Source organism: Pelodiscus sinensis, chromosome 27 (genome assembly GCF_052426305.1).
Source record: "Pelodiscus sinensis isolate ZL-2025 chromosome 27, ASM5242630v1, whole genome shotgun sequence".
In the NCBI taxonomy this organism is placed as follows: domain Eukaryota; kingdom Metazoa; phylum Chordata; order Testudines; family Trionychidae; genus Pelodiscus; species Pelodiscus sinensis.
Window position 1 is genome coordinate 16,365,038 of NC_143078.1, and position 19,571 is coordinate 16,384,608.

At 62.4% G+C, this 19,571-nt stretch overlaps 1 protein-coding gene across 1 annotated transcript in view; it reads right to left on the minus strand.

Annotated features, from left to right (window-relative positions):
* The window catches only part of CPNE5 (copine 5), a 181,423-nt gene that overhangs the window by 82,962 nt on the left and 78,890 nt on the right, over positions 1-19,571 (minus strand). The window contains exon 8 of the mRNA XM_075910080.2: positions 13,114-13,177. Coding sequence (XP_075766195.1) covers positions 13,114-13,177 — 64 coding nt within the window. The remainder of the gene's footprint in view (positions 1-13,113; positions 13,178-19,571) is intronic.

Below are 19,571 nucleotides of genomic sequence, written 5' to 3' on the forward strand. Positions count from 1 at the left end.
AAAACCAAACTGCAGCTGACTTCTTAGCTGAGGCATACAGACAGACCTGCTGTCCCCTTCCAGGACACAAGAATCAAATCATCACCTTAAAAAGTGATTTTTATTACAAACCAAAAGACATACTTGATAAAGCACACTTGGTAGCTAGATGGTACAGAGCAACCAAGGAAAACAAATGAAAGCACAGAGACAATCTCTGGGAACAATTCTTAGATGGTGAATGGGGGAAGGGAGGCACAGATTCACAAAGAGCAGTTCAAACCAACCCACAAAATAAAGAAAAATTACCCTGCTCATCACTAGATTCCCTTTCCCCTTTATTTACTCACGATCCCTTCTTGGTTCAGTCCACTTCCGTGCCCCAAATTCCTTGGAGGCACGGTAGTCCAGCCTGGGTTTAATTCATTCACTGTCTCCCAACTCCTGGTGTAACTCTCCCACCCAAAGAAAGCAGACAGGGTATCATGCACAATTCAGATTTCAGCATTCTATCCCCATTGGTTCTTCCTGGCTCCCTACCAACAACCTTGCTAGCTACCTGAGTTTAACCCCTTAGTCACTGGGTGCTGGCCAGCCTCCTCCTATCCATCACAAGGGGTCAGGAAGAACTGAGGGGCACTGGCAAAGCTTGGGGAAGCCCAGAGCTGAGATAGCAGGGACAGGACTGAGGGGCAGTAGCGGGTCTGCATGTGGGGGGTCCAGGGCTGGGATAGCAGGGACAGGACTGAGGGGCAGTAGTGGGTCTGCATGTGGGGGGTCCAGGGCTGGGATAGCAGGGACAGGACTGAGGGGCACTGGCAGAGCTGGATGTGGGGAGCCCAGGGCTGGGACAGCCGGGGTCAGGAAGGACTGAGGGGCACCGGAAGAGCTTGGGGGAGCTCAGGGCTGGGATAGAAGGGTCAGGACTAAGGGGCAGCAGCAGGGCTGTGCGGGGAGGAGAGGGGGGAACACTTGCCTGGCCCTTGCTTGCATTCTGTCCGTCTCTTAGCACATTATGTTCAGCCACAAGTGTTTAGAAAAAGAACAAAGCAAGACAAGAAAATGCCCTGGCTGCACCATGCTCCTCACGCCCTCCCCGCCGACTCCTGGCCCTTTCTCACCGAGATTACATGATGAAATATTAATCAGGAGTCGTTATCCCTCCTCACGCGGAGCATGGCTTCCTCCTGCAATGAGTGTTCCCAGCCTGGCTGTGCTCCCTGCAGCCTCTGCCCCGAGCTTCCAGCCGGCTCGGAGCCAACGCACCGGTCAGCGGCTGGGGCCCAGCTGAGGCTCAGAGCGGGCAACTCCGCCTGTGTGCGTGGAAAGCAGCCACTGAGGGTCAAGTAGATGGCAGCAGGGGATGGACCAGGGCCTCTGCAATCCGTGCAGGGGGAGAGAGGGATCAGGCCGGTGCCCAGAGGGCAGCACAGCATGGGACAGCAGTGGGGGCAGCCACCGGGGAGTCTTCCTGCCCCCTTGGACCACACAGTGGCATTGAGATCGGCCTGTGGGGTGGGCAAACCAACCTCAGCCAAGCACCACATTCCCCAGAAGAGACAGACCAGCCTGGTTCACCGTCCACAATGCTTCTGTAGTCAGCGTCCCTAGCACCGCCCTGGGGTCAGCACTACGTGCGAGGGCAGAGCCCCCTGCTACCTCCCTACCCCCATAGCACAGCGTCCCTAGCACCGCCCTGGGGTCAGCACTACGTGCGAGGGCAGAGCCCCCCTGCTACCTCCCTACCCCCGTAGCACAGCGTCCCTAGCACCGCCCTGGGGTCAGCACTACGTGCGAGGGCAGAGCCCCCTGCTACCTCCCTACCCCCATAGCACAGCGTCCCTAGCACCGCCCTGGGGTCAGCACTACGTGCGAGGGCAGAGCCCCCCTGCTACCTCCCTACCCCCATAGCACAGCGTCCCTAGCACTACCCTGGGGTCAGCACTACGTGCGAGGGCAGAGCCCCCTGCTACCTCCCTACCCCCGTAGCACAGCGTCCCTAGCACCGCCCTGGGGTCAGCACTACGTGCGAGGGCAGAGCCCCCCTGCTACCTCCCTACCCCCGTAGCACAGCGTCCCTAGCACCGCCCTGGGGTCAGCACTACGTGCGAGGGCAGAGCCCCCCTGCTACCTCCCTACCCCCATAGCACAGCGTCCCTAGCACCGCCCTGGGGTCAGCACTACGTGCGAGGGCAGAGCCCCCCTGCTACCTCCCTAGCCCCATAGCACAGCGTCCCTAGCACCGCCCTGGGGTCAGCACTACGTGCGAGGGCAGAGCCCCCTGCTACCTCCCTACCCCCGTAGCACAGCGTCCCTAGCACCGCCCTGGGGTCAGCACTACGTGCGAGGGCAGAGCCCCCCTGCTACCTCCCTACCCCCGTAGCACAGCGTCCCTAGCACCGCCCTGGGGTCAGCACTACGTGAGAGGGCAGAGCCCCCTGCTACCTCCCTACCCCCGTAGCACAGCGTCCCTAGCACCGCCCTGGGGTCAGCACTACGTGAGAGGGCAGAGCCCCCTGCTACCTCCCTACCCCCGTAGCACAGCGTCCCTAGCACCGCCCTGGGGTCAGCACTACGTGCGAGGGCAGAGCCCCCTGCTACCTCCCTACCCCCATAGCACAGCGCCCCTAGCACCGCCCTGGGCTCAGCACTACGTGCGAGGGCAGAGCCCCCTGCTACCTCCCTACCCCCGTAGCACAGCGTCCCTAGCACCGCCCTGGGGTCAGCACTACGTGCGAGGGCAGAGCCCCCTGCTACCTCCCTACCCCCGTAGCACAGCGTCCCTAGCACCGCCCTGGGGTCAGCACTACGTGCGAGGGCAGAGCCCCCTGCTACCTCCCTACCCCCATAGCACAGCGTCCCTAGCACCGCCCTGGGGTCAGCACTACGTGCGAGGGCAGAGCCCCCTGCTACCTCCCTACCCCCGTAGCACAGCGTCCCTAGCACCGTCCTGGGGTCACCACTACGTGCGAGGGCAGAGCCCCCTGCTACCTCCCTACCCCCGTAGCACAGCGTCCCTAGCACCGCCCTGGGGTCAGCACTACGTGAGAGGGCAGAGCCCCCCTGCTACCTCCCTACCCCCATAGCACAGCGTCCCTAGCACCGCCCTGGGGTCAGCACTACGTGCGAGGGCAGAGCCCCCTGCTACCTCCCTACCCCCGTAGCACAGCGTCCCTAGCACCGCCCTGGGGTCAGCACTACGTGCGAGGGCAGAGCCCCCTGCTACCTCCCTACCCCCGTAGCACAGCGTCCCTAGCACCGCCCTGGGGTCAGCACTACGTGCGAGGGCAGAGCCCCCCTGCTACCTCCCTACCCCCGTAGCACAGCGTCCCTAGCACCGCCCTGGGGTCAGCACTACGTGCGAGGGCAGAGCCCCCTGCTACCTCCCTACCCCCGTAGCACAGCGTCCCTAGCACCGTCCTGGGGTCAGCACTACGTGCGAGGGCAGAGCCCCCTGCTACCTCCCTACCCCCGTAGCACAGCGTCCCTAGCACCGCCCTGGGGTCAGCACTATGTGCGAGGGCAGAGCCCCCCTGCTACCTCCCTACCCCCGTAGCACAGCGTCCCTAGCACCGCCCTGGGGTCAGCACTACGTGCGAGGGCAGAGCCCCCTGCTACCTCCCTACCCCCATAGCACAGCGTCCCTAGCACCGCCCTGGGGTCAGCACTACGTGCGAGGGCAGAGCCCCCTGCTACCTCCCTACCCCCGTGGCACAGCTTCCCTAGCACCGCCCTGGGGTCAGCACTACGTGCGAGGGCAGAGCCCCCTGCTACCCCCCTACCCCCGTAGCACAGCGTCCCTAGCACCGCCCTGGGGTCAGCACTACGTGCGAGGGCAGAGCCCCCCTGCTACCTCCCTACCCCCGTAGCACAGCGTCCCTAGCACCGCCCTGGGGTCAGCACTACGTGCGAGGGCAGAGCCCCCCTGCTACCTCCCTACCCCCGTAGCACAGCGTCCCTAGCACCGCCCTGGGGTCAGCACTACCTGCGAGGGCAGAGCCCCCCTGCTACCTCCCTACCCCCGTAGCACAGCGTCCCTAGCACCGCCCTGGGGTCAGCACTACGTGCGAGGGCAGAGCCCCCCTGCTACCTCCCTACCCCCATAGCACAGCGTCCCTAGCACCGCCCTGGGGTCAGCACTACGTGAGAGGGCAGAGCCCCCTGCTACCTCCCTACCCCCGTAGCACAGCGTCCCTAGCACCGCCCTGGGGTCAGCACTACGTGCGAGGGCAGAGCCCCCCTGCTACCTCCCTACCCCCGTAGCACAGCGTCCCTAGCACCGCCGTGGGGTCAGCACTACGTGCGAGGGCAGAGCCCCCTGCTACCTCCCTACCCCCGTAGCACAGCGTCCCTAGCACCGCCCTGGGGTCAGCACTACGTGCGAGGGCAGAGCCCCCTGCTACCTCCCTACCCCCGTAGCACAGCGTCCCTAGCACCGCACTACGTGAGAGGGCAGAGCCCCCTGCTACCTCCCTACCCCCGTAGCACAGCGTCCCTAGCACCGCCCTGGGGTCAGCACTACGTGCGAGGGCAGAGCCCCCTGCTACCTCCCTACCCCCATAGCACAGCGTCCCTAGCACCGCCCAGGGGTCAGCACTACGTGCGAGGGCAGAGCCCCCTGCTACCTCCCTACCCCCGTAGCACAGCGTCCCTAGCACCGCCCTGGGGTCAGCACTACGTGCGAGGGCAGAGCCCCCTGCTACCTCCCTACCCCCGTAGCACAGCGTCCCTAGCACCGTCCTGGGGTCAGCACTACGTGCGAGGGCAGAGTCCCCTGCTACCTCCCTACCCCCGTAGCACAGCGTCCCTAGCACCGCCCTGGGGTCAGCACTACGTGCGAGGGCAGAGCCCCCTGCTACCTCCCTACCCCCGTAGCACAGCGTCCCTAGCACCGCCCTGGGGTCAGCACTACGTGCGAGGGCAGAGCCCCCTGCTACCTCCCTACCCCCGTAGCACAGCGTCCCTAGCACCGCCCTGGGGTCAGCACTACGTGCGAGGGCAGAGCCCCCCTGCTACCTCCCTACCCCCATAGCACAGCGTCCCTAGCACCGCCCTGGGGTCAGCACTACGTGTGAGGGCAGAGCCCCCTGCTACCTCCCTACCCCCGTAGCACAGCGTCCCTAGCACCGCCCTGGGGTCAGCACTATGTGAGAGGGCAGAGCCCCCTGCTACCTCCCTACCCCCATAGCACAGCGTCCCTAGCACCGCCCTGGGGTCAGCACTACGTGAGAGGGCAGAGCCCCCTGCTACCTCCCTACCCCCGTAGCACAGCGTCCCTAGCACCGTCCTGGGGTCAGCACTACGTGCGAGGGCAGAGCCCCCTGCTACCTCCCTACCCCCGTAGCACAGCGTCCCTAGCACCGTCCTGGGGTCAGCACTACGTGCGAGGGCAGAGCCCCCCTGCTACCTCCCTACCCCCGTAGCACAGCGTCCCTAGCACCGCCCTGGGGTCAGCACTACGTGCGAGGGCAGAGCCCCCCTGCTACCTCCCTACCCCCGTAGCACAGCGTCCCTAGCACCGTCCTGGGGTCAGCACTACGTGCGAGGGCAGAGCCCCCTGCTACCTCCCTACCCCCGTAGCACAGCGTCCCTAGCACCGTCCTGGGGTCAGCACTACGTGCGAGGGCAGAGCCCCCTGCTACCTCCCTACCCCCGTAGCACAGTGCCCCTAGCACCGCCCTGGGGTCAGCACTACGTGCGAGGGCAGAACCCCCCTGCTACCTCCCTACCCCCATAGCACAGCGTCCCTAGCACCGCCCTGGGGTCAGCACTACGTGCGAGGGCAGAGCCCCCTGCTACCTCCCTACCCCCGTAGCACAGCGTCCCTAGCACCGTCCTGGGGTCAGCACTACGTGCGAGGGCAGAGCCCCCTGCTACCTCCCTACCCCCGTAGCACAGCGTCCCTAGCACCGCCCTGGGGTCAGCACTACGTGCGAGGGCAGAGCCCCCTGCTACCTCCCTACCCCCGTAGCACAGTGCCCCTAGCACCGCCCTGGGGTCAGCACTACGTGAGAGGGCAGAACCCCCTGCTACCTCCCTACCCCCGTAGCACAGCGTCCCTAGCACCGCCCTGGGGTCAGCACTACGTGCGAGGGCAGAACCCCCCTGCTACCCTCCCCCCTCCATAGCACAGCGTCCCTAGCACCGCCCTGGGGTCAGCACTACGTGCGAGGGCAGAGCCCCCCTGCTACGCCCCCCCCCCCCATAGCACAGCGTCCCTAGCACCGCCCTGGGCTCAGCACTACGTGCGAGGGCAGAGCCCCCTGCTACCTCCCTACCCCCATAGCACAGCGTCCCTAGCACCGCCCTGGGGTCAGCACTACGTGTGAGGGCAGAGCCCCCTGCTACCTCCCTACCCCCGTAGCACAACGTCCCTAGCACCGCCCTGGGGTCAGCACTACGTGTGAGGGCAGAGCCCCCTGCTACCTCCCTACCCCCGTAGCACAGCGTCCCTAGCACCGCCCTGGGGTCAGCACTACGTGCGAGGGCAGAGCCCCCTGCTACCTCCCTACCCCCGTAGCACAGTGCCCCTAGCACCGCCCTGGGGTCAGCACTACGTGAGAGGGCAGAGCCCCCCTGCTACCTCCCTACCCCCATAGCACAGCGTCCCTAGCACCGCCCTGGGGTCAGCACTACGTGCGAGGGCAGAGCCCCCTGCTACCTCCCTACCCCCGTAGCACAGCGTCCCTAGCACCGCCCTGGGGTCAGCACTACGTGCGAGGGCAGAGCCCCCTGCTACCTCCCTACCCCCGTAGCACAGCGTCCCTAGCACCGCCCTGGGGTCAGCACTACGTGCGAGGGCAGAGCCCCCTGCTACCTCCCTACCCCCGTAGCACAGTGCCCCTAGCACCGCCCTGGGGTCAGCACTACGTGAGAGGGCAGAGCCCCCTGCTACCTCCCTACCCCCGTAGCACAGCGTCCCTAGCACCGCCCTGGGGTCAGCACTACGTGCGAGGGCAGAACCCCCCTGCTACCCTCCCCCCTCCATAGCACAGCGTCCCTAGCACCGCCCTGGGGTCAGCACTACGTGCGAGGGCAGAGCCCCCTGCTACCTCCCTACCCCCGTAGCACAGCGTCCCTAGCACCGCCCTGGGGTCAGCACTACGTGTGAGGGCAGAGCCCCCTGCTACCTCCCTACCCCCGTAGCACAGCGTCCCTAGCACCGCCCTGGGGTCAGCACTACGTGCGAGGGCAGAGCCCCCTGCTACCTCCCTACCCCCGTAGCACAGCGTCCCTAGCACCGCCCTGGGGTCAGCACTACGTGCGAGGGCAGAGCCCCCCTGCTACCTCCCTACCCCCGTAGCACAGCGTCCCTAGCACCGCCCTGGGGTCAGCACTACGTGCGAGGGCAGAGCCCCCCTGCCACCTCCCTATCCCCGTAGCACAGCGTCCCTAGCACCGCCCTGGGGTCAGCACTACGTGCGAGGGCAGAGCCCCCCTGCTACCTCCCTACCCCCATAGCACAGCGTCCCTAGCACCGCCCTGGGGTCAGCACTACGTGCGAGGGCAGAGCCCCCCTGCTACCTCCCTACCCCCGTAGCACAGCGTCCCTAGCACCGCCCTGGGGTCAGCACTACGTGCGAGGGCAGAGCCCCCCTGCTACCTCCCTACCCCCGTAGCACAGCGTCCCTAGCACCGCCCTGGGGTCAGCACTACGTGCGAGGGCAGAGCCCCCTGCTACCTCCCTACCCCCGTAGCACAGCGTCCCTAGCACCGCCCTGGGGTCAGCACTACGTGCGAGGGCAGAGCCCCCCTGCTACCTCCCTACCCCCGTAGCACAGCGTCCCTAGCACCGCCCTGGGGTCAGCACTACGTGCGAGGGCAGAGCCCCCCTGCTACCTCCCTACCCCCGTAGCACAGCGTCCCTAGCACCGCCCTGGGGTCAGCACTACGTGCGAGGGCAGAGCCCCCTGCTACCCCCCTACCCCCATAGCACAGCGTCCCTAGCACCGCCCTGGGGTCAGCACTACGTGAGAGGGCAGAGCCCCCTGCTACCTCCCTACCCCCATAGCACAGCGTCCCTAGCACCGCCCTGGGGTCAGCACTACGTGCGAGGGCAGAGCCCCCCTGCTACCCTCCCTACCCCCGTAGCACAGCGTCCCTAGCACCGCCCTGGGGTCAGCACTACGTGAGAGGGCAGAGCCCCCTGCTACCTCCCTACCCCCATAGCACAGCGTCCCTAGCACCGCCCTGGGGTCAGCACTACGTGCGAGGGCAGAGCCCCCTGCTACCTCCCTACCCCCATAGCACAGCGTCCCTAGCACCGCCCTGGGGTCAGCACTACGTGAGAGGGCAGAGCCCCCCTGCTACCTCCCTACCCCCGTAGCACAGCGTCCGTAGCACCGCCCTGGGGTCAGCACTACGTGCGAGGGCAGAGCCCCCTGCTACCTCCCTACCCCCGTAGCACAGCGTCCCTAGCACCGCCCTGGGGTCAGCACTACGTGCGAGGGCAGAGCCCCCTGCTACCTCCCTACCCCCGTAGCACAGCGTCCCTAGCACCGCCCTGGGGTCAGCACTACGTGAGAGGGCAGAGCCCCCTGCTACCTCCCTACCCCCGTAGCACAGCGTCCCTAGCACCGCCCTGGGGTCAGCACTACGTGCGAGGGCAGAGCCCCCTGCTACCTCCCTACCCCCGTAGCACAGCGTCCCTAGCACCGCCCTGGGGTCAGCACTACGTGCGAGGGCAGAACCCCCCTGCTACCCTCCCCCCTCCATAGCACAGCGTCCCTAGCACCGCCCTGGGGTCAGCACTACGTGCGAGGGCAGAGCCCCCCTGCTACCTCCCTACCCCCGTAGCACAGCGTCCCTAGCACCGCCCTGGGGTCAGCACTACGTGCGAGGGCAGAGCCCCCCTGCCACCTCCCTATCCCCGTAGCACAGCGTCCCTAGCACCGCCCTGGGGTCAGCACTACGTGCGAGGGCAGAGCCCCCCTGCTACCTCCCTACCCCCATAGCACAGCGTCCCTAGCACCGCCCTGGGGTCAGCACTACGTGCGAGGGCAGAGCCCCCCTGCTACCTCCCTACCCCCGTAGCACAGCGTCCCTAGCACCGCCCTGGGGTCAGCACTACGTGCGAGGGCAGAGCCCCCCTGCTACCTCCCTACCCCCGTAGCACAGCGTCCCTAGCACCGCCCTGGGGTCAGCACTACGTGCGAGGGCAGAGCCCCCCTGCTACCTCCCTACCCCCGTAGCACAGCGTCCCTAGCACCGCCCTGGGGTCAGCACTACGTGCGAGGGCAGAGCCCCCTGCTACCCCCCTACCCCCATAGCACAGCGTCCCTAGCACCGCCCTGGGGTCAGCACTACGTGAGAGGGCAGAGCCCCCTGCTACCTCCCTACCCCCATAGCACAGCGTCCCTAGCACCGCCCTGGGGTCAGCACTACGTGCGAGGGCAGAGCCCCCCTGCTACCCTCCCTACCCCCGTAGCACAGCGTCCCTAGCACCGCCCTGGGGTCAGCACTACGTGAGAGGGCAGAGCCCCCTGCTACCTCCCTACCCCCATAGCACAGCGTCCCTAGCACCGCCCTGGGGTCAGCACTACGTGCGAGGGCAGAGCCCCCTGCTACCTCCCTACCCCCATAGCACAGCGTCCCTAGCACCGCCCTGGGGTCAGCACTACGTGAGAGGGCAGAGCCCCCCTGCTACCTCCCTACCCCCGTAGCACAGCGTCCGTAGCACCGCCCTGGGGTCAGCACTACGTGCGAGGGCAGAGCCCCCTGCTACCTCCCTACCCCCGTAGCACAGCGTCCCTAGCACCGCCCTGGGGTCAGCACTACGTGCGAGGGCAGAGCCCCCTGCTACCTCCCTACCCCCGTAGCACAGCGTCCCTAGCACCGCCCTGGGGTCAGCACTACGTGAGAGGGCAGAGCCCCCTGCTACCTCCCTACCCCCGTAGCACAGCGTCCCTAGCACCGCCCTGGGGTCAGCACTACGTGCGAGGGCAGAGCCCCCTGCTACCTCCCTACCCCCGTAGCACAGCGTCCCTAGCACCGCCCTGGGGTCAGCACTACGTGCGAGGGCAGAACCCCCCTGCTACCCTCCCCCCTCCATAGCACAGCGTCCCTAGCACCGCCCTGGGGTCAGCACTACGTGCGAGGGCAGAGCCCCCCTGCTACGCCCCCCCCCCATAGCACAGCGTCCCTAGCACCGCCCTGGGCTCAGCACTACGTGCGAGGGCAGAGCCCCCCTGCTACCTCCCTACCCCCATAGCACAGCGTCCCTAGCACCGCCCTGGGGTCAGCACTACGTGCGAGGGCAGAGCCCCCTGCTACCTCCCTACCCCCATAGCACAGCGTCCCTAGCACCGCCCTGGGGTCAGCACTACGTGTGAGGGCAGAGCCCCCTGCCACCTCCCTACCCCCGTAGCACAGCGTCCCTAGCACCGCCCTGGGGTCAGCACTACGTGCGAGGGCAGAGCCCCCTGCTACCTCCCTACCCCCGTAGCACAGCGTCCCTAGCACCGCCCTGGGGTCAGCACTATGTGAGAGGGCAGAGCCCCCTGCTACCTCCCTACCCCCGTAGCACAGCGTCCCTAGCACCGCCCTGGGGTCAGCACTACGTGCGAGGGCAGAGCCCCCCTGCTACGCCCCCCCCCATAGCACAGCGTCCCTAGCACCGCCCTGGGGTCAGCACTACGTGCGAGGGCAGAGCCCCCTGCTACCCTCCTACCCCCGTAGCACAGCGTCCCTAGCACCGCCCTGGGGTCAGCACTACGTGCGAGGGCAGAGCCCCCTGCTACCCTCCTACCCCCGTAGCACAGCGTCCCTAGCACCGCCCTGGGGTCAGCACTACGTGAGAGGGCAGAGCCCCCTGCTACCTCCCTACCCCCGTAGCACAGCGTCCCTAGCACCGCCCTGGGGTCAGCACTACGTGCGAGGGCAGAGCCCCCCTGCTACCTCCCTACCCCCGTAGCACAGCGTCCCTAGCACCGCCCTGGGGTCAGCACTACGTGCGAGGGCAGAGCCCCCTGCTACCTCCCTACCCCCGTAGCACAGCGTCCCTAGCACCGCCCTGGGGTCAGCACTACGTGCGAGGGCAGAGCCCCCTGCTACCTCCCTACCCCCGTAGCACAGCGTCCCTAGCACCGCCCTGGGGTCAGCACTACGTGCGAGGGCAGAGCCCCCTGCTGCCTCCCTACCCCCGTAGCACAGCGTCCCTAGCACCGCCCTGGGGTCAGCACTATGTGCGAGGGCAGAGCCCCCTGCTACCCTCCTACCCCCGTAGCACAGCGTCCCTAGCACCGCCCTGGGGTCAGCACTACGTGCGAGGGCAGAGCCCCCCTGCCACCTCCCTACCCCCGTAGCACAGCGTCCCTAGCACCGCCCTGGGGTCAGCACTACGTGCGAGGGCAGAGCCCCCCTGCTACCTCCCTACCCCCATAGCACAGCGTCCCTAGCACCGCCCTGGGGTCAGCACTACGTGAGAGGGCAGAGCCCCCTGCTACCTCCCTACCCCCATAGCACAGCGTCCCTAGCACCGCCCTGGGGTCAGCACTACGTGCGAGGGCAGAGCCCCCCTGCTACCCTCCCTACCCCCGTAGCACAGCGTCCCTAGCACCGCCCTGGGGTCAGCACTACGTGAGAGGGCAGAGCCCCCTGCTACCTCCCTACCCCCATAGCACAGCGTCCCTAGCACCGTCCTGGGGTCAGCACTACGTGCGAGGGCAGAGCCCCCTGCTACCTCCCTACCCCCGTAGCACAGCGTCCCTAGCACCGCCCTGGGGTCAGCACTACGTGCGAGGGCAGAGCCCCCTGCTACCTCCCTACCCCCGTAGCACAGCGTCCCTAGCACCGCCCTGGGGTCAGCACTACGTGCGAGGGCAGAGCCCCCTGCTACCTCCCTACCCCCATAGCACAGCGTCCCTAGCACCGCCCTGGGGTCAGCACTACGTGCGAGGGCAGAGCCCCCTGCTACCTCCCTACCCCCATAGCACAGCGTCCCTAGCACCGCCCTGGGGTCAGCACTACGTGAGAGGGCAGAGCCCCCCTGCTACCTCCCTACCCCCGTAGCACAGCGTCCGTAGCACCGCCCTGGGGTCAGCACTACGTGCGAGGGCAGAGCCCCCTGCTACCTCCCTACCCCCGTAGCACAGCGTCCCTAGCACCGCCCTGGGGTCAGCACTACGTGCGAGGGCAGAGCCCCCTGCTACCTCCCTACCCCCGTAGCACAGCGTCCCTAGCACCGCCCTGGGGTCAGCACTACGTGAGAGGGCAGAGCCCCCTGCTACCTCCCTACCCCCGTAGCACAGCGTCCCTAGCACCGCCCTGGGGTCAGCACTACGTGCGAGGGCAGAGCCCCCTGCTACCTCCCTACCCCCATAGCACAGCGTCCCTAGCACCGCCCTGGGGTCAGCACTACGTGAGAGGGCAGAGCCCCCCTGCTACCTCCCTACCCCCGTAGCACAGCGTCCCTAGCACCGCCCTGGGGTCAGCACTACGTGCGAGGGCAGAGCCCCCCTGCTACCTCCCTACCCCCGTAGCACAGCGTCCCTAGCACCGCCCTGGGGTCAGCACTACGTGAGAGGGCAGAGCCCCCCTGCTACCTCCCTACCCCCGTAGCACAGCGTCCCTAGCACCGCCCTGGGGTCAGCACTACGTGCGAGGGCAGAGCCCCCTGCTACCTCCCTACCCCCATAGCACAGCGTCCCTAGCACCGCCCTGGGGTCAGCACTACGTGCGAGGGCAGAGCCCCCCTGCTACCTCCCTACCCCCGTAGCACAGCGTCCCTAGCACCGCCCTGGGGTCAGCACTACGTGAGAGGGCAGAGCCCCCCTGCTACCTCCCTACCCCCGTAGCACAGCGTCCCTAGCACCGCCCTGGGGTCAGCACTACGTGAGAGGGCAGAGCCCCCCTGCTACCTCCCTACCCCCGTAGCACAGCGTCCCTAGCACCGCCCTGGGGTCAGCACTACGTGAGAGGGCAGAGCCCCCTGCTACCTCCCTACCCCCATAGCACAGCGTCCCTAGCACCGTCCTGGGGTCAGCACTACGTGCGAGGGCAGAGCCCCCTGCTACCTCCCTACCCCTGTAGCACAGCGTCCCTAGCACCGCCCTGGGGTCAGCACTGCCGGGTTTTCTGAGTCTCCCAGCAGCTGCCCGGCTGAGTCCCGCTGGCAGCACAGTGACCACAACTCACCCGGCAGTTGCCCAGCTCCTCGGCCGACAGGATGATGGTGCCACATTTTTTCCCTGGAATCCCACTGCAGGAGAAAAGAGAGGACTTCTGAGCAGCCCAAGATACCCCCGTCCTGGGCCAGCCCTGTGCTGAGAGGCCCCCGGCCCTAGACCCCGGATCCTCTTCTGCCCAGGCTGGCCCTGTCCCCGTAGCCCCTCACTCCACTCTACCAGCTTTCCTCCCCCTCACCACCACCTCTTGGCTTCACTGTCCCAGCCATAGGCTTCCAGGCTCCATCACCTCCATGTGGCACCTGCTCCCCCTGCTCCATCACCCCTCCCTGCCTTCCCCTTCCTCTGTCCCCTTCTGGGGGCTGCTGGTGCATTGCTGCCTGTGCTCTGGGTTCCACTGCAGGAGCTTTTCCTGGCGCTGCCAGAGGGGATGGCGTCAAGCAGGCTGCTGATGCAATGAGCGTGACTTTTGGTGGCTGCTGGCTGCCAAAGGCCGAAGGGAGCCAGTGTCAGACACAGGGGGATGTGGCCAGGAGCATTTTCCAGAACTGGCATTAGACGGGGCTGGCGAATGGTTCGAATGCAGGAGCTGGCAGCTGGGACTTACTTGGAAGGAATTTCTGAGAGGCTCTAATGAGCATCCTAATCTAGGGGCTGGTCATTCACGGCTGGCCTCCAAAGCGCCCCATTAACTGACCATACTCAGCACTGCTCCGTGGGCTCCCGCAGAGCTGGGCCACTGGACACCGGAGGGGCCTGATGCCAACAGAGGTCTGGTGGACTGACCCCGCTGGGACTGGCCCATTGGCGCCAATGGAGCCAGGGGTGATTTACAGGTGATTCACTTGCACTGGGAAGGACCCAATTTAGGTGTTGGCATAGAGAGGACAAGTATTAAATCCGCAGATGATCCCAAGCTGGGAGGGGCTGCAAGTGCTTTGGAGGGTAGGGTCAGAATTCACAATGATCTGGACAAACTAGAGAAATGGTCTGAGGTCAATAGGATGCAGTTTAATAAGGACAAATGCAAAGTGCTCCACTTAGGAAGGAACAATCCGGTTCTCACACATACAGAATGGGAAGCGACCGTCTGGGAAGGAGCCCCGCAGAAAGGGGTCATAGTGGACCACAAGTTAAACATGAGTCAACAATGTGACACTGTTGTAAAAAAACCCAAACATGATTCTGGGATGCATTTACAGGAGTGTTGTGAGCAACACAAGAAGTCATTCTTCCGCTCTGCTCTGTGCTGATTAGGCCTCAACTAGAGTATTGTGTTCTGGGCACCACATTCAAGAAAGATGTGGAGAAATTGGAGAAGGTCCAGAGAAGAGCGACAAGAATGATTAAAGATCTAGAAAACACAACCTATGAGGGAAGATTGAAAGAATAAGGTTTATTTAATTTGGAAAGGAGAAGACTGAGGGGGGACATGACAGCAGTTTTCAAGTATCTAAAAGAATGTTACAAGGAGGAGAGAGAAAAATAGTTCTCCTTGGCGTCTGAGATAGGATAAGAAGCAATAGGCTTAAACTGCAGCAAGGGAGGTTTAGGTTGGACATTAGGAAAAACTTCCTGTCAGGGAATAAGTTGCCCAGGAAGGTTGTGGAATCTCCATCTCTGGAGATATTTAAGAGGACGCTGGACAGACATCTGTCAGGGATGGTCTAGACAATGCTTGGTCCTGCCGTGAGGGCAGGGGACTGGACTTATGACCTCTTGAGGTCCCTTCCAGTTCTATGAAGCTATGACATGAGAAGTGGAACTTCAGGACTTGCCTGTACACTGGTGCTGGGAGCCTGCATCACAAACCAGAGGAACTGGGGCTACTCATTGAGGAGCACAAGTTCAGTGTTAATGAAATCAGATGGGATAATTCCTATGACTGGCATGGGTTATGGCCGAGGGTTATAACCTAGTTAGGACGGATGGAATGGGCAAAAGGGGCGGGGGAAGAAAAATGGCATTACCTTGTGATGCTACACCCCCATATTTTATGGAAATATGTTTTTGAGTATGAATATGCATAACTTGAATATGCTTTAAGCAAAACAGGGCAAGTAACCTATCATCCAAGAGCCCATGTCCAATGCATATCATCTATCTGTGTGCATGTATCATATTTATATGTGAAGTTAGAAATGGTAAGTGGACACCTGTTTTATTAATTCTAGATGTTCTAGTGAAAGCCATTAGTGGTACTTAAGGAACTTAGTGGCCCAGTGCTCAAGACAATGATCTGTAAATGGTTTTGATTCTCCTGTAAGCCCAAACTGTGGTTGGACCTACAAAGGCCTGTGGCCCTGCTTCCTGGTGTTGGAATCCATCTTGAATTTGGTATTTTTCCATGGGGATGGAGGGAATGTCCACCCTGGGGACATTCTATGAAGGCAGTGGTCTCCAACCTTTTAAGCACAGGAACTCTTTTAGAACTAGAGTTCAACCCAGGCTCTACCTCACACACAAACACTCTTGCCCTGTCTCCTCTGTGCCCCTTCTCCAAGTCCCTGCCCTTGCTCCCTCCCCCATTTCCCCTCCCTTTCCCCAAGCAGAGGCAGAGGCTTGGGGCACAGGCTCTGGTCTTCGGCTAAGGATTTGGAGTGTGGGAGGGGCTCTGAGCAGGTCCACGAGGGGAGCTGTTTTTAAAACTGGCTCCCCTCATGGACCAGCTTCCACCTGGCACCCTGCACTGCTGCCTCTGATACAGGGGCAGGAGAGGCAGCAGCGTGGAGTGGCAGGGGCCTGGGGCAGAGGCTTGGGTGCAGGAGGAGGTTCATGACTGGGGCAGGGGATCAGAGCTGGCTCCAGCTGGTCACTGCTTATCTCAAGCTGTTCCTGGGTGATGGTGATGGTGCAGTGGGGCTAAGGCAGGCTCTCCCCTCCCCCCCCCCCCCCCCCCCCGCCGCCCTGTAGCCCTGCACCACTCCCAAAAGCAGCCAGCAAACTCCCTGCATCCCAAGCCCTGTTGTGCCCCCCCCCCCCGTTCTGTGGAGATAGAATACAGGGTGGGAGATGGGGCACCCTGACATCAGCACCCTCCTCTCCCTTCCCTGCTCTGTACTGCATGCAGGAGGCTCCCAGGGAGGGGCAGTTCCAAGGCAGAGGGCAGGAGATGCACAGCAGTGGGGGGAGGGGCACCGTACTGCGTTTGACAGCCTCTTGGCCAAACCAGTCAGGATCACCTGTCAGAGTCTCCAAGATCTACCAGTCGATCCTGATCGCCTGGTTGGTGACCATCGATTTAAGGGATGGGAAACTGTGATGGCGTCTCGGGAGCCCCCGACCCTGCACCTCCATCCCTAGCAAGTAGAGTAGGTGTATTGGTTCCCAGAGAGACAGCTTAGCTTAGGATCAATGTTAACACTGGAGCCAGAGCAGGAAGCCTTATTCCTCTGGGGGGGGCATCACCCCTTTCCTCACTCGTCCTAGCCCAGCCAAGACTAACTCACCTTCCCTCAGCTCCCCAGGCAGCTCCGCCTCCTGCACTGTTCTGCTCCCAGACCCACAGTGAATCTCTTGTCACTTGGTCCCCAGGAAGTGAGATACTCACATACTTCCACTGTGAGTCATGCCTGGCCTCTCCTCCCTCATGCAGAGAGAGCTGCAGGTGGGGAAACTGAGGTACACACACACACACACACACACACACACACACACTACAGCAGTGACTGTAACAGCACCCCCACTACGTCACAGGAGCAATCAATGATTGTCTTCAGCTAGCTTTTGAAACTGCCACCTACCCTAAGAGAATACACACAAAGCTGTTAGACCCAAGCTAGAGAAAAGATCAGCGCTAACGTACCTAGGATGATTTGTAACACTTTCTCTGATTAGGCTTATTAGGCTTAACTGGCATGTTCTGCTTTATTTTAGATCTGTAATTTGCGTTGATCTGTCTGTTTTCACTGGTGAGCACCTACATCCTGCTGTTTGTACTTAATAAAACTCTTTTGTTTATTATCAAAGGCAGAGTAAATAATTGTTACCAGGGAGGGGTGGAGAGCAACAGCTGTGCATCTCTCTCTTTCACTGATAAAAGTGGTGATCAGTGCACACTGGTGACAGTCTGATCCAGCCCATTACACGAGGGATATTAAATATCGGTTCATTGAATAGTCAAGTAACCTCAAGAATGCTTATCGGTTACTCGACTCTCTATAGCCCCGGGGGCTCGGCTGGCAGCCAGTGCACTCCGGCCTCACTCCTGAGGAGCCCCCTGCCACCCTGCGCTGCTGCCGTTGTATCAGAGGCAACAGTGCAGGGTGCCAGGTGGGAGCTGGTCCTCGAGGGAAGCCAGTTTTAAAACCAGCTCCCCTTGTGGACCAGCTGCCTGTCACCCTGTGCTGTTGCCTCTGAGAAAGAGAAAGCAGTGCGGGGTGGTAGCAGCCCTGTCTAGGGCGGATCTGAGCTCCCTGGTGCGAGTCGGAACTGAGCCGGGCTGCCTGCCTGCCCAGCTTTTAAAACTTTAAATGCAGAAACGCAGCAGGGATAGGTCCCGGACCCGTTTCAAGCCAGGACTGATCCAGACTGCTGGCCAGCCTGCTAAAAAATTACTGGCAAGTGGGTGGGAGGGGAAATGCGTGTAGTCTATAGCAGTAACCTATACGCTTTTGCTTATTGGTTAATTGACTACACTATTACACCCCTATTTCCCAGGCACTGATAATTTGCTAATACTAATGGTCAACATCCTAACAGATAAATCACTAGATGGCATATTAGTTGGTGTCTGCTACCCCCAAATCACATTGGGAACAGGATGACCAACTCCTCACACACAAACGTAATCTGTGTAGGGAAATGGGTGATCGTGGGGGACTTTAATCTGTGACGGGAGGTCTCCTGCTGTCCGTTCTGAACCATCCTGGGAATTTCTAAACATTATAGAGGACAATTTCCTAACTCAGAAAGTGCCCATGAGGGGATTCTATCTTAGACCTTGTCCTAACAGATAAAAGAGGGACTGCTCACAGAACTAAAACTCAGGGCTAGCTTAGGCACAAGTAACCACGTCTGGCTCACATTTATAATGTGCAAGCAGACAGACCCAGCACAGTAATAGAGATACTTGGTGTGCTAATGGGCCAATTTTGCAAAGCTAAAACAATTACAAGCCAAATCACCGGGGAAGATGAAGCCAATCAGAAAAACGTGAAAGATAAATGGGAATCATTTAAGCACATCTTCCCAGATACCCCTACAGCCACAAGTGAGGAAAAAGGCTGTACTTTATTAAACCAAGCCTGGTTTGGAAGGGAAGTAAAGGCAGTGAAAGCAAAGGGAATGCATGTAACACATGGAAGAAAAGGGAAGCTGATAGAAATGAGCAGAAGTCAGAAGTTAGGCGCTGTATAGAATCATATATATAGTAGCCCAATGTCTGTGACTCCGTAACGCTGAAACGCTGGCAGTTCCCCTGGGCGGCGCTGTTGCCTCTCGACATGGCGCTCGGCTGACTTTTGCGCCACGGCGGGAGGCAACAGCGCCACCCAGAGGGAACAGCCAGGGGGTGGGGCCTGGACGAGCGTGCGTCTCTGACGTCAGGAAAGGGCGCCGGACTCAAAAGGAGGAAAGCGGAGCAGACACAGAGGACGCGGAGGAGAACGCAGGAGGCGGAGGACAGCGAGAGAGAGAGTGAGAGAGACGCAGCAGGAGGAGGAGAAGAGAAGCACAGAGTGAGAGGTGGGAGGGGGAGAAGAGAAAGAGAGAGACGGAGAGAGAGGCAGGAGGCGGACGAGAGCCGAGAGAGAGAGAGGGCGAAGCAGTAGGAGGAGAAGCGAAACAGAGGCCATTTGCGCCGCTTGTGAAGCGAGAAAGAGGCCATTTGCGCTGCTTGCTCCCATGCAGCGGCCTGGCTGAGCGGCGCAGAAGTCAGCGGGGCGCCACGGTGGGAGGCGAAGGGGGATGGGGCGGTGATGTACATGCTCAGGGGGCGGGGCCTGGACAAGCATCCATCCCCAACAGAGACAGAAGAGAGCGGAGAGAGAGTGAGAGGCAGGAGGGGGAGAAGAGAAAAAGAGAGACGGAGAGAGAGGCAGAAGGCGGAGGACAGCTGAGAGAGAGAGGGGGGAGGCAGGAGGAGGAGGAGAGAGAGAGAGAGAAAGAGAGAGAGAGAGACGGAGCAGGAGACCGGAGGCTCAGGAGAGAAGACCAATGTGGAAGAGAGACCTGAAAATCCCGTCTTATGAAGGGCTAATTGGCTAATGATCTTATATATAGTAGCCCAATGTCTGTGAGCCTGTAATGCTGAAATGCTGGCTGGTCCCTCTGCATGGCGAGTGCTCCCCTTCACCTCCTGCCGTGGCTCTCGGCTGACTGCTGCGCCGCTCAGCCAGGCTGCCGTGTGGGAGCAAGTGGCGCAAGCGACCGTTTGGGCTCCGCACTCCCCATGCAGCACGGGGAGTGCGGTGCCCAAATGGCCGTTTGAGCTCTGCGGTCCCCCGAGTGAGAGGCAGGAGGGGGAGG